The sequence below is a fragment of the Hypomesus nipponensis genome, chromosome 10 (genome assembly GCF_054491055.1).
Source record: "Hypomesus nipponensis isolate SF chromosome 10, ASM5449105v1, whole genome shotgun sequence".
In the NCBI taxonomy this organism is placed as follows: Eukaryota; Metazoa; Chordata; class Actinopteri; order Osmeriformes; family Osmeridae; genus Hypomesus; species Hypomesus nipponensis.
The window spans coordinates 14,742,186-14,756,265 of record NC_140370.1 but is presented as its reverse complement, the minus strand read 5'-3'; the positions used below and the strand labels follow the sequence as shown (position 1 = coordinate 14,756,265).

At 43.5% G+C, this 14,080-nt stretch overlaps 2 protein-coding genes across 2 annotated transcripts; one reads left to right on the top strand and one right to left on the bottom strand.

The window, feature by feature from the left end:
- Window positions 1-470: 470 nt before the first annotated feature.
- On the bottom strand, window positions 471-6,744 carry gad3 (glutamate decarboxylase 3). Its single transcript, XM_084706896.1, has 15 exons — window positions 6,598-6,744; window positions 5,557-5,685; window positions 5,092-5,334; window positions 4,695-4,785; window positions 4,392-4,504; window positions 3,727-3,842; window positions 3,472-3,551; window positions 3,259-3,313; window positions 2,996-3,112; window positions 2,580-2,644; window positions 2,393-2,471; window positions 2,094-2,243; window positions 1,301-1,408; window positions 1,076-1,165; window positions 471-989 (listed from the first exon to the last, which is right to left on the bottom strand). The coding sequence occupies exons 1-15, from the start codon at window positions 6,617-6,619 to the stop codon at window positions 816-818; spliced, it is 1,632 nt and encodes a 543-aa protein (XP_084563022.1). The 5' UTR covers window positions 6,620-6,744; the 3' UTR covers window positions 471-815.
- Window positions 6,745-7,724: 980 nt separating this feature from the next.
- mc4r (melanocortin 4 receptor) lies at window positions 7,725-9,875 on the top strand. Its single transcript, XM_084708080.1, has 3 exons — window positions 7,725-8,649; window positions 8,929-9,247; window positions 9,527-9,875. The coding sequence occupies exons 1-3, from the start codon at window positions 8,234-8,236 to the stop codon at window positions 9,833-9,835; spliced, it is 1,044 nt and encodes a 347-aa protein (XP_084564206.1). The 5' UTR covers window positions 7,725-8,233; the 3' UTR covers window positions 9,836-9,875.
- Window positions 9,876-14,080: the final 4,205 nt, after the last annotated feature.

The following is a 14,080-nucleotide window of genomic DNA, read 5'->3' as shown; positions in this document are numbered from 1 at the left end:
CGATTCTAAGGGCCCCTGACTGACAGGGGCCCCCCAAAAATGTCAAAAGTAATAGAAATGATTAAATGATTTTTTTCATGAGGCCCAAATTCCTGGCGGCGCCCCCCTGTATACAGCGATTGGGAAAATGTTCATCTAGTTGAAATTGCTTTACATATTAAAAATATATCAACATTACGTTAAGTTTAACCGTTTGTGTTCACCTTTCTACTCTCACCATAAATACTCATTAAGACATTTAGAGAAATCTTCACTCTTTCCTCGGTTTCATTTACTGCCAAGCAATAAAAGCTCAAAAAGCAGCATGAGTTATTAACCACCAGGTGGTGCTATTGAACTGTTGTAGTGGAAACAGCCATGACCATCAATATACAAAAACTTCAATGTTTTACTAACCATTACATTGAAATTACGTGAACTGCAAAGCACGCTTTGGATTAACAATTTATTCATTATATTATTCAGTTAATGTACAATAAAGCATGCTTTATATTAAAGGTATTATATCAAATATATTTTAAAAAAAAACTTGTTTACATTGACAGTTAATTTGTACTTCTCAATTATTTGATTTAAAAGGGGATATAGATGAAAGCCTTTCTGCTGCTTATTATGCTGCTGAGATGGCTTTGGCATGAAATTAAGTCATGATACTTCTAAGTAAACATGCAATTAACATTCTGTAGAGTTATGTATTAGTCAAATCAGTTACGAGACCATCATATCACGTCGGTCTCTAGAGAATAACAAACTGTCGCTCTGGGATCCCTGCGATAGGAAGATGACACGGCCTGTGGACCCTAACCTGCTTGGCCTCACAGGTCCTGTCCAAGCCGCACTATCTCATCTAACAGGAAGTCCACATCCTCTGGCTGTGTGGCCGGATTTGAGAACACACATCGGAAGAAATTGACCTTCGAACCCAGCGGTTGGTAGCCGACCATGGTCATGCCATGCTCCATCATCTTGGCTTTGATTTTCGGTGCCACCTGCAAACAGAAAAACGAGCCTTAAGAGTCTTGGATAGGATAGATTCGATGGGCATAGACAGACATGCAGGCAGACAGAGACAGACCTCATGCAGCCTCCTGTCCCTTTCTGGACCAGGGGGAAGAGTCCTCAAGCTCGGGGGCAAGTACCAGAAACACACGTTACTGTGCTCAGGCTAAGTGGAGAAGTAAGACAACAACAAAAACATCACAGGTCATGAGGTTTGCCATGCAGGCCATTTGTGTCAAGAAGACAGATGGTCCCGTTTACGTCACAGACCTGTAAGTCTGACCCCTCAAAAAACACTTACTTTGCTTCTCAGGACTAATTCAAAGTCAGTCCTGAGTTGTAGCTTTTCAAACAAGTACTCCGCATTCCCCATGCACTTATTGATCTGGGAGCCAAAACCTTCAGAGCCCTAAGGGGAGAAAGAAGGATGGAGGGATGGTGAGAAGCAGCATATTAAATGTCAGTTTCTACCATCATGCACTGAAGACTTAGACTGGCTGCCAGTCCAACTTAGCCCCGCCCACAAACATTTGGTCGGGAAGTTGGGTCTGGGGAAGCTCGGTTGGGGAAAAACTATGTCCGAACAGGAGCTGTTCGGACCAATCAAATTGTCAGGGCGGGCTTTATACAATGATGGACAGATGATCAACAGTATTGTAATCCGACACGTCACCAAAGAGCGCTTGGGTTTTCAACAAACAACATATTGCTCTGACTGGTTGTTGGTCTATCCAATTTAGCGAAGACGCATTTTTTTCCGGGTTCGGTTGAAACACGCCCCTTACTCACAGCCCAACGGAGCGGTTTCAGACTCATATTCTGACTAGAATTATGAGTATGACAATGTCAGGCTACTGTCATCGACTCCTGCATACTGCTGCTTGCTCTAATGAAAACAGGCAATCGCTTATAAAGTTCTTTTTGACTTGAACACTATCTGTATGTTCAGTTGAGAACAAGGTACAAGGTAGGTTTCATAGATCTATTGACAAAGACTAATTTGAAACTTGTTGAATCAACCCTTGTGTGACAGATCACACATTGACAAGTCGATCCATTTTCGGACAAATTCCATGAAGGGTGCGTAAGTGGACCTTGGCTTTCCACATGAGCCAGAGCTTGAAGATGTCGACGTGGCGACCACACTGGATGGTCTTGTCTCCTGTGTCATAAGACGGGTCATAGTTCTTGTCTGACTGGAACAGGTACTCAGCATGCAGCTGGTTACAATCTTGCAGCAGACCCTAGGAAGCAGAGATGCGAGAGAGGTAAGAGGCGGAGAGAGAGATGTGTGTGTGTGTGTGAGAGAGAGACAGAGAGAGAGACAGAGATTGATGAATTCTTGCAATTCAACCACTTTAGATGAACGGCTGTAAGAGCTGGCGACGCTCACCTTTTTATTCACCAAGAACGAGGAACACTGGAGAGGAACCCCCATCATCTTGTGGGGATTCCAGGTGACGGACCAGGCTCTGGTGAAGACCAAAATAACGTCAACACCTAGGTTCTGGAGAGTATCAACGTTGACATTCGTCGGCTACGCAGTCATTTCTTTAACAGGAAGTGAGCTGTACCTTTACCTTTCAATGCCCTGCAGTTTATCTCTGTGTATTCCTGACATCAGTAGCCCTCCTCCCCAGGCAGCCTGTCCAAGGACAAGACACAGTATAACACAGTATAGACACAAAGTATACAACTCATGTACAGAAGAAGGACCTCGAAGACAAACGGCTTCTCTCACTTTCAACATCCAAGAAATGTCATGTAAGTGTTGTGTGAAACAAATGAGATTATAAAGACAGGCTCGGCTCCAGAACACATTGGATATGCGGACTATTGGTTTGCACGAGGGGGCACTTTGTAAATAGCTCTCTTATAGAAACTCTACTATCGTGGGGGAGGGGGGGAGGTATGGCCCCCAAATATAATGCTGTTCCCCCTTGTTATTTGAAGCCAACATTGCAATGAGGGGGGGAATGAGGTGGAAGCTTGTTACATCCACATGCAGCCACAGCTTGTGGCGCTGGCAAACGTCTGCCAGGGCATGGATCGGGTCAAAGGCTCCGTAGACTGTGCTGCCCGCGGTAGCGTTGACGAAGAACGGCACGCAGCCCTGGAGAGACAAAATAATAATGGTATTAACAATTTGATAGAAATATATATGTAATAAATATAAAAGTGCCTCAAATGTCTACAAAAAGGTGATGTGATAATAGAGGATTGCGTTTTTGTTTAGGGCTGTTTTTTGTTTTTTTCAACCTTGGCTTTGACAGCGATGATACAGGACTCCAGTTCTGAGGGAATCATCTTGCCTCTATGGTGGAAAAACACAGACACACACATAAATCTTTTATGTCTGCCCTCAGTTCAGCAGGTGTGCAAACATCTTTTCAGTCTTTTCCCCACAAACATTCAAAAGGTTGTTCATTCACGCCCATCCCCCAGTCCAGTCAATCCCCTCCCCCATCCTACCTGTCATCACATTTCACAAGAACAACATTCTCACTCCCAATTCCCAGAACGGCAGCAGACTTCCTAAATGAGTAGTGACTCTGGAAGAGAAAAAAAACTCATTTGAAACCGTCAACTTTGGATTAACAGATTCAGCATTGCGGTTTGAGGAATAAGTTTAATAATTTAAAACACTATTTAAAACACAGGGTTTCAAAATTAAGTATGGACTCCTGCATTTGTTCCCCAGATTTGACCAGCAGAGCGGAGCATTACATGTTCTGAGGTGAACATGGCCAGTCTGGGCAGGGCCATCATCCCCTTTGTCTTCACTTCAGGGTAGAAGTAGTACCGAGCCAGAAGAATACCATACAGGTTGGATATGCTGCCACCTAGAACAACACAGTGACAGAAACAGGTCACTTTTACTTTCATGTTTTATTATTTTGGTCGTCTCTTTCTTTTGTGTGTGATAGGAAAGGCAAGAGAGAGAGAGAGAGAGAGAGAGAGAGAGAGAGAGAGAGAGAGAGAGAGAGAGAGAGAGAGAGAGAGAGAGAGAGAGAGAGAGAGAGAGAGAGAGAGAGAGAGAGAGAGAGAGAGAGAGAGAGAGAGAGAGAGAGAGAGAGAGAGAGAGAGAGAGAGAGAGAGAGAGAGAGAGAGAGAGAGAGAGAGAGAGAGAGAGAGAGAGAGAGAGAGAGAGAGAGAGAGAGAGAGAGAGAGAGAGAGAGAGAGAGAGAGAGAGAGAGAGAGAGAGAGAGAGAGAGAGAGAGAGAGAGAGAGAGAACTTGGCCAGATTGGAACCTAGGTTGCATGTGGACGGCCTTATTCGACAGGGTAGCCTACGCACACTTATCCGGTGAGCCCCTCAAACAAGTTTCTTTACGGCAGACAAACTTTGGGTTACATTGTGAACAAGTAAGCAGGTACTAAACTCCCCATACCTGGACATAAGATACCATCTCCTTCCTCCTCTGACCAGCCCACAATCTTTCGCATTTTCTTCAGCACGACTTCCTCCATGAGGACAAATACCGGGGACACTTCATATGTAAACCTTCGTAGAGGAGATTAATACCAGTACAATCAATCCAACAATAAAATACTCCACAAGTATTGGCTTTCCAGTAGTTGAAATTCAGCTGTTAAAAGCTTCAGTAGTTAGATTAGTGTGAAGCTCCGTTGAAACACCGCTTCAATCCCTTTCACTTTAGATTGCACTCCCACCTCTCAATTAGATGTCTTACATGTTTGTATTAGCTGTTGACGTCAGCCACTCGCCGGCTAGACCAATCAAATCCAGTCCAGTGGATAACTGGTTGAAAAATCGAGGATGACCTAGGAGAGGAAAAAGTCCTAGTCAAAAAATGTTTACTTCTTAAGTAAGACTTGTGGTTATAGCTTCAAGTCCTGAGTCGAGTCAAGGATTTACATTTACATTTACTCATTTAGCAGATGCTCTATCCAGAGCGACTTACAGCAAGTACAGAGACATGCTCCCCGAGGCAAGTAGGGTGAAATGCCTTGCCCGAGGACAGTTGACACGGCCGGGAATCGAACTGGCAACCTTCTAAATGATAGCCCGATTCCCTAACTTCCCCAACTGACCACCTGTACAATTCTATAGTGATTTACTGGTCTTACCAGTTTTGACTCCATACTTCAGCGTGTCCCTACAGTCAACTAGCAGCTGTTCCAGGTTGTCAGGCTGGTCCGGCAGCTCCAGACTGAAGCCCTCCAGGCCCTCTTTCAGCTGGTGAGGGTGGTGGAAGTCCAGGACCTTGGAGGTCCGCTGCTGCGAATGGCTCACGTAGCCCAGTAGAAGTTTCACCAGTTCCTGGAAGAACCCTCGGATGACCTCCTCTCTGCCACTAGAAGGGAGGAGGTCTGAACAGGAAGTAATAAACATCATTTCAAGGGAGGCGGGGTTTAACCTGAGGTAACATCAATTGGAATGAGAATTTAGGATGTTTTTCCAATCGATAATGACTCGTTTCAGTCGCAGTTGCATCATTGTAACAGTTGGTTTTGGTCCCTGAATGATGGTGACGGTGAAGCAGTGTGCAGCAGATGTATCTCTATGTTTTACCTTTGGCTTTTGCGTCTCACCTTTGCCGTAAAGGCCACTGAAATCAGAGGGGATGTAGGCCTTTTCCAGTGGTGCATCATGAGTAGTGTCAGAGGAGCCATTCTCTTGCTTGTCCTTTGATAGCCTTCCACCAGGCTTAGTGCTGTTGTCTGTAGTTCACATGACAAGTCATCTAGCTGTATGTAGCCTAATCAAGCTAATGTGTGGTGAATAAGATACACAGGCCGGCCATCAAGTTTGAGCATACACACACACACATACAAGCGTTGATATATTCATCATGTGCATTTTAAATCGTAGCGCGTTGGTTCCAAGGTCCGCAAGGGGCTCTGTAGTCAACCAAGTTGTGTACTTTACACAACCCCCGATCTCTGTGTGGTATGTCAGAGTACCTACTTTCGGGAAGGCGATGAATTTCTTCGAAGTTTCACTTAGTGCAGAATTAGATAAATAACACTTTTCCAAAGATGTCAGAATCAAGACCAGGATTTTTTATTTTTATTTAATTTGTTTATCTTCTTTCCGATGTGTCATGTGACTATCATAATTGTGCTCTGGATGCATTGACTGTAGCCTACTGAATTATATGGAATTAAATCCCATTGTAGAGATTAATTATTTTCAGCATTTAAATAGTTGCATAGCCGACCGTAATTGAATTGCAAATAACGTGCCTCAGATGAAAAGGCAAAGATATTAGAATGTTGTGTAGGCTACACTCAGTAGCCTATATCTTTAAAAGGCATACCAGTTGCAAATAAATAGTTAACCAGTGCCGTAGAAAGTTTTGAACTTAGGCTATTTAATGTTTTAACTTTTTTTCACACTTATAAGTAGCAGACTTGAACTAGAGTAGCCACATTTGTAAACTTTGCACACGGATTCTAAAAGGAATGTTTTAAATCGATGTAACACCAGTGTCAAATGTGATGTTGCAGTCTCGGTTAGAGATCCAAACTTAAATTTGCTATTAGCGTTTCAACTAAATGCCAACTTTTGACGCACTCCGTCATTAGGCTGCTTCACAGCTTTCTTACGAAATTAACAAATTCAAATCTTACCTTTGAGGTGAATGTAATCCATGGTGAGCTAACATGCAGTCAGACGAGGTCGAGCAGTGTGAACAAGTTTGGTTCTGCACCCTGTGAAGCTGTGTTGACTGAAGTATCTAAGTGTAGGGCGGGTGCGTTTTCAACCTGAACCTCAAAACCATCCTCTTGTGTAGGCGGTTACTCCCAGGAAAGGCTGACAAGGGAGCCTACCACATCAAAGCATATGATTGCGCAAAGATTGCGGCTTATGTTTGACTTGCACTATTGCTTATGTGTTACAATTGATCTATTTTGTCGAGTTATTGTATTTTGTTATTTTGTATTTTTGTATTTTTTTTATAAGTAATTACTTACTTACTGTCAAGGTTGCAATTATTTCTTTGAATCATTCTCCATTCACTTTACTTTTCTGACGTCTAGCAATTCTCTCAGAAAATATTCATCGGAAAATTCGTAGGACAAATAATAGGTCAGCACATTTCATTCCTCATCCCAGTTTGCCAGATGACAGAAGAGAGAGAAAGATCGAGACATGAAGAAAAACATAATGTGCAAGAAAATTGCCTCACGAATCACAAAATTACATCAATATGATCAAAACATAAGAATACAAATAGAAAGAGGAACATCAAATGTGTTTCAAGACATGAACATTGAGTAAACGGTTAATCTTGCCGTTGAAGGGAACCATGGAAACAACCTGCAATAATTGAATAACAGTCACGATGGACTGAATAAAGTGAATGCAGCTTTAAATTTGAGGAGCGATACCATCACAGAGAGAAATTCATGTATTCCCCTTTTCATGGACATCGTGGTGCACATCTTTTTTTACCTTGTTAAAATCCATTTGACCATTGCAGGACAGAAATGTCAGCAGTGGCCAGTTAAACGATTGTGCCCCATGTCATGAGGTCAGGATGTCAGTTTGACAATTTGACAGTCATCCACACCACTATTTACTACTCTGTTTAGGGAATCCAAATGAACCATGGCCAAAACATATTGAAGGAGCCTGCAATGTCCGTCTCCGTGGTTATACAATCATACAATGAAATGGGATGAATGTATTTTTGTATATCTCATTTCAGGTCACACTTTTAAAAGAGGGAAAAAAGACTTGCAGAGGAGTGGGAGGAGTCCAGGAGGGCTGGCGGAGAAGGAGAACGTAAGGAGATCTCTCAGTCCCTCAGTACGCTAAAGGATGCTCTGTCTTTCTCTCCCTTTCTCTCTTTATCTTATTTCCCCGCTCTCTCTTTCTCAGATCTGTGTGTCTCAAATGGTCAGCACAATCCAGTGTTGGCACCAGCAGATGCTAGGACTGCTGCCTTGCCTGTGGAGCCAGAAAGCCTGTTTATAGGATCTGTCACGACTGGACGTGGGCTAGCAAACAAACCTAGACTGGACTTTATTAAACAGTACTGGGACAGACTATCACAACAAGCCTGGACTGGCTGGGATGGCCTTCTGAGATATTGAAGACTGGATATTCTGAGTTCATGAGATTGATGAAATCCTAGTTTGTGTTTAGCTGTTGCAGCGTCAATCACATGCTGATTCACCACAAGGGTGCTGAACAAGCATCTTTTTAGTAGGTTCGGAATGAAGAATTTGTTTTCCTGAAGAGTCTGGAGGGACCATCAGAATGAACACCAGCCTTCATCACAAAGGTTTACCCCTGCCCAGCCGCAATCAAAGCTCGGCCGGAGGAAGCCCTCGCATCCCCCACGCATCTTCCTCTTCCTCCACCTCCACCTCCTCCTCTTCGTCATCGCCTGGCTGCTACGAGCAGCTGCTGATCCCCACAGAGGTCTTCCTCAGTCTGGGAGTGGTGAGCCTGCTGGAGAACATCCTGGTGATCACTGCCGTAGTTAAAAACAAGAACCTTCAGTCGCCCATGTACTTCTTCATCTGCAGCCTGGCTGCCGCAGACATGCTGGTCAGCCTCTCCAACGCCACGGAGACTGTTGCCATGGCTATCATCAACGGGGGCAGCCTGGGAAGGATTGGTGCTGGTGTCGTCAAGAGCATGGACAATATATTTGACTCGATGATCTGCAGGTACTGTGTGTAATGTGGAGTGCAATTCTGTTAATGTGTTGGGTTCATATTTTTTATATTTTAGGTCTAGCAGGTTTAGCATTTTTTTTGTTTGGAGCGTGTTTGAGTTTGAAGTTTTGGAATTCTCATTTGTTTCAACAAGTGAACTTCTAAAAGCTCTTGCTATATGCCTCTATCTATAATCCCAAGTATGTCACAAACGTGTCCCATAAACACAACAAACCAACAAAAACACAACCATTTCCTCCTTTATCTGCATCTCATTTCTCTGCTCCACAGCTCTCTGCTGGCGTCCATCTGCAGCCTCCTGGCCATCGCGGTCGACCGCTACGTGACCATTTTCTACGCGCTCCGCTACCACAACATCATGACCGCTCACCGAGCCGCCGCCGTCATCACGTCCATTTGGAGCTTCTGTGTTGTGGCCGGCGTCTTGTTTATCGTGCACTCTGAGAGCGCCACAGTGCTGGTGTGCCTCATCACCATGTTCCTGGCTATGTTGGTGCTGATGGCATCCCTCTATGTCCACATGTTCATGCTGGCACGCCTGCACATGAAGAGGATCGCTGTGCTGCCAGGCCACGGCCCGGTCTGGCAGGTAAGCCCTATACTGGAAGGCCCCGGACGATGAAAGTACAATTACGCCTTTAAAGTGCAAGAACGCCATGTCACTGTGGTCATGAATGTGGGAGTTTTCCCTTGGGGAATACATTGGGGGAATGTATGTGTGAACTTTAATGGAATCCCCCTTGAAAGCGTCCGGAGAAATTTCCTGAAAGAAGTTTTCGGTTACACCCTGTAACCCTGTTATTGTCCATGTAACAAAGTCGAAATTCCTACATTCACACTTGTCCCCTTTTGCCTTGTCCTGTTTCAGGCAGCCAACATGAAGGGAGCTGTCACGCTGACCATCCTCCTGGGAGTCTTCATCGTCTGCTGGGCGCCCTTCTTCCTCCACCTCATCCTGATGATCTCCTGTCCGAAGAACCCTTACTGCGTCTGTTTCATGTCCCACTTCAACCTCTACCTGATCCTGATCATGTGCAACTCTGTCATAGACCCCCTGATCTACGCCTGTAGGAGCCAGGAGATGAGGAAGACCTTCAAAGAGATTATCTGCTGCTGCTGCTGCTGCTGCTGTGGCCTAGCCTTGCTGTCAGGGTGTGAGCTACCGAGCAAATACTGACACTGTGTGTGTGTGTGTGTGTGTGTGTGTGTGTGTGTGTGTGTGTTGACAAGTGAAAACAGACTGTAGGTACTATCACTGTCTGTTTTACTATTGTGACAGACTGTGAATCTGTTATAAGATAATGTGTTCAACATCTTCAGCGGTGTCTCAGAACAGTCCGTTGCTACTTTTGATACGTACTTTGTATCATCTCCCTGGTTGTTGCTGTGTGTTATAACATCATTTGTTATTTAATAAAAACTTGTTTTATCAGTTAGGCTATTTGTCAACATTGCTTTTCTCAGATACAGCTGATATTAATTCATTCAACTACAGGCTTCAGACTTTTACCATTACACCAAGGTTTTTTAATTTGATTGCATAAAGGCAGAAATACAATCAATTATTGATAATACAAACACACAAGAATGCAAGGGGGTACAGCACAGCACAAATCATACAAAGACCTTATAAAGAGTACAGACATAGGGATGGTAAGATTCACCGGTTATTATCGGTGCTTCCGATGTATTATCCGTTATAATCCGATGTATTTATATAGGATTGTGTAGACGAACACTTTCAGAAATGTTAGAAATTATTTGTGACAAATAATTCAATATTTAGATACTTTCCTCCTCTAAGTGTTTTGTTAAGCGCGCTCATCTCCACTGCTGTCAGTGGCTGATTCTCGTCAAGTCGCTTGGCCAAGTTTCTCGCGAGTTGGAGGCGTATGGGCGAGTGTGTCCGGCTAACGAGTTAAACGTTTCTACAAATTGCAATAAATCCAAGGTGTGTCAACAAGGAAGATGATCAATTTGACAACACCCACGCAATTGGCAAGATATGTCGTACTCCTATAAAGTACACAGGCAGCACGGCTAATGTAGGTAGTCACCTGAAGAGGCTGGTATTTGTGTGGAGACGTCTGCGTCCGCCTCGGGTTCAGCTCTGGCTAAAGTCAGTGCCTAGCTCCACCGGTACCCCGAACAAGAAGACTGGTGAGCAGAGCAGGGCTGCCAACTTTTCAAAAAACCTTGGAGTGTGATCTGGTGGGGCCAACCAACATTTTGCTACGAGACGACATTACACGTGTGTCTTGTTTTACCTTCAGCGAACACATACAACAGGAAAGAAAGACAGGTTTAAGGCAAAGTCCAGGCCTGATTTTATTTAATCTTTTGTCAGAATTTCTTTGTTAGCCTATGTGAAGTAAAACTTTCACTTTTAGTTAATTTATGATTTGCTTTCTGACAAAGAAATAAATCATATTAAATTGCATAGCATATTCTTTCGCATCGCATCTCATTGAATCGGATCGAGATATGTATCGCGGCATTCTCAGTGATGGAGATGCACATCCCTAACAGACAGACATCAATTATTTTGATAGCTTTCTCATTAAAGGAATACAATATGGTTTGAATGTACAATTCAAATTATTTAAAATAAAAATTGAAAGGTTTTCTATTTGTAAATTTGCATCAATGAATGTGATATTTGGCCATCAATAACACAACATTAAGAAGATAAAATTGTTTTCACTTCTTTTTATCATAAGCCATTTCACCAAGGTAGGCCTATTGATGCAAGAAAAGTGTCTTGCGTCACTCCTGTGCAATTAATCAACTATTGATTACGTTAAATCTGGAAGAGGAGTAGCTAGGTGTCGACACCTCTACTTTTTTCCAAGATTACGATCGTAATCTTGTTTCAAGGTTACAGGGTCAATAACTTGTTTAACTGGTTTGTCCGCTCCGGTCTCTACGGACAATTTTTAATACTTTCTAAAACTGGTTATTCCCATCCTTGATTGTGATCTCCCCTTACCTGTTCTAAAATCAGCGCAAACCACGGCCTCTTGGAGCTAATTGCTTAAATATACAATATTTAGCCAGGTAGGTAGCCTAATTGCTTTCTTTTTCCACCAACGAGAACCTGAAACTAGTTAGGAGCAGCTAGAGCCGGTTCAGCGCTGGTTTAATTTGCAAGCCTTCTAATAACCATTCATGGGTTCTAATGCTGTGTTCACATAGAAAGCGAACTGAATTTCTCGCTTGGCGAGATTAACCTACATGTAAAGCAGGGCTGCCAACTTTTGCAAAAACCTTGGAGTGAGATTTGGTATTTGGTGCCCCCCCGCCCACTTTTTTTGTATACCAAACAGGGCCAGATGCAGCCTTTTCTGGGGGGTGTTATGATTACAGAAAGGGATAGGCTACATTTTTTGAGACTGCTAACGATCAGAGTGTTAATCAGGCATGGAGCCAGACTTTGTAAACATTCTGGGCTTAGCCCAAACCTAGTACGTATGGGTTTGATGTGATGCAAGATGAGCTTTATGTAAAATAAACATAGACCTTTTTCAATTGGTAAAACCTTGTCTAGTGCCATCACTCCGGCCCTGCTCCCATCCATCCTCGCTGACGCGTATCGTGGTAGGGCCCCCCGTTGTAAACAGGGCTACTGGTTGCCTTTGCCTTTTCAGCGTGAGATAGAGAAGGTGTGGCGTGAGAGCGTGTGAAATGGTTGAAATGCGTGTGTCTCAGTCACGGCCAATGCGTGAGAGTTGGCAGCCCTGGTAAAGTCAATGCATGCCATTGATGTGAACACACCAAAAAGCAAATAACTGGTTCGATATTAAGCACTGCCTCCGAACCTGCATCCAAAATGCGTTGGTGGAAAAGGCTAAGGAACTGTTCAGACCAGGATCAAAACTTGCTTTGTATACCATTCTATACACAGAGACATTGATATCCAGACCTGTTGCTATGGATGTTGCCAGGGTTTAGAGTAAGAGACACTTCAGCAGAAAGTAATTACCCAAGTAGCTCCCTTCAGTGTTATGGTCTTTTCTTGCTAGGATGAAGCCGGGGGAGGGGGGATTCTGCTGCGTTCATGTAATGGGCTTAACAACCAGAGAAAGAAAAAGATCTTATCGATATAGATTTTGAATTTATAGATCTGATTAAGAAGATTAAATACAACAGGGACATTTTAACAACTCAAAATTCATATTACGTTAAAATGGAACAGAGCAAATCAACCCCCAAACCAATCACACTGCGAAAACATCCGGCTAGGAGCGTTTCTGCTGAAGATCTATGTCAATCATGGCCCCAACTGTGCATAAGGCTGGCCGTGGGGCCCCCATCTGCCACCACAATAACAAGGGCCCTTTTCTCTAGGAACGTGAATGGTGAATTCCTTTGCAGTACAATGGTAGCATGTACTGCATAATGACCACAGGCTGCACAGCCTAAAACATGCACTGTGGGAACCATTTCAGTGCTGGATGAGATCTCTCTCTGAACCCCCCCCCCCCCACCTGTAAATACATTTACATTTAGTCATTTTAACAAACGCTCTTGTCCAGATCCAAGTACAGGTACATTCCACCCCGAGGCAAGTAGGGTGAAGTGCCTTGCCCCAGGACACAACATCATTTGCACGGCCAGGAATCAAACCGGCAACCTTCTGATTAACTAGCCCGATTCCCTAACCGCTCAGCCACCTGACTCCAGAAATAACACTTATTACATTGCCTGGGTAGTAGCAGCGCAGAATTACAATGCTGCCCTGTGACGCACAGATGACGTGACAGATTACAGAAGGAGAAGGTAGGCGTTTGTTGTCGTGTTTGCATTCAAGGTGGTCAGAGGAGAGGGAGGGTTGGAACAGGGTGTGAGAAACAAAGCTGAAGAACTGCCTGGTTCAGGAGATTCTCCACCTATAGTCTAACTTGGCCCTCAGTTCAAATGATCTCCTTACTGAAACTCTTCACTCAATTTAAATTGTGGATTTAATTTTCTGATGTAACTGACAATGTATATACCCAAATATGACATATTCAGTAGGCAGCCAAGATGTTCCTCATGAGAACATGTTCCATGGATCCGTTGTACACCCCCTATTCATGTAGACAATCCTGGGCGGGGCCTTTCTCTTCACAACACTGAGCTAGGATTAAGACATCAAAGTCCCTGTATGAGAGGACAGTAGTCAACAACTTCAAACGCAATATTGTTTACTTATATAATATATAATAGCCTCTGGTGCTTAGCAACTTTAAACACAACAGCTTCTATTAGTACTGCTTTCTGTGGGTGTATTTGTATAATGGGTAGTTATATTTTTTCTTATATATATATATATATATAAGTATGCAACTAATTTAAGTTTGAAATCAAGACACATAGCAGCAAATTACTCAAGGGCAACCTTGGCTACATTCTGGTGGATTCATGGAAATCAAAGCACTGA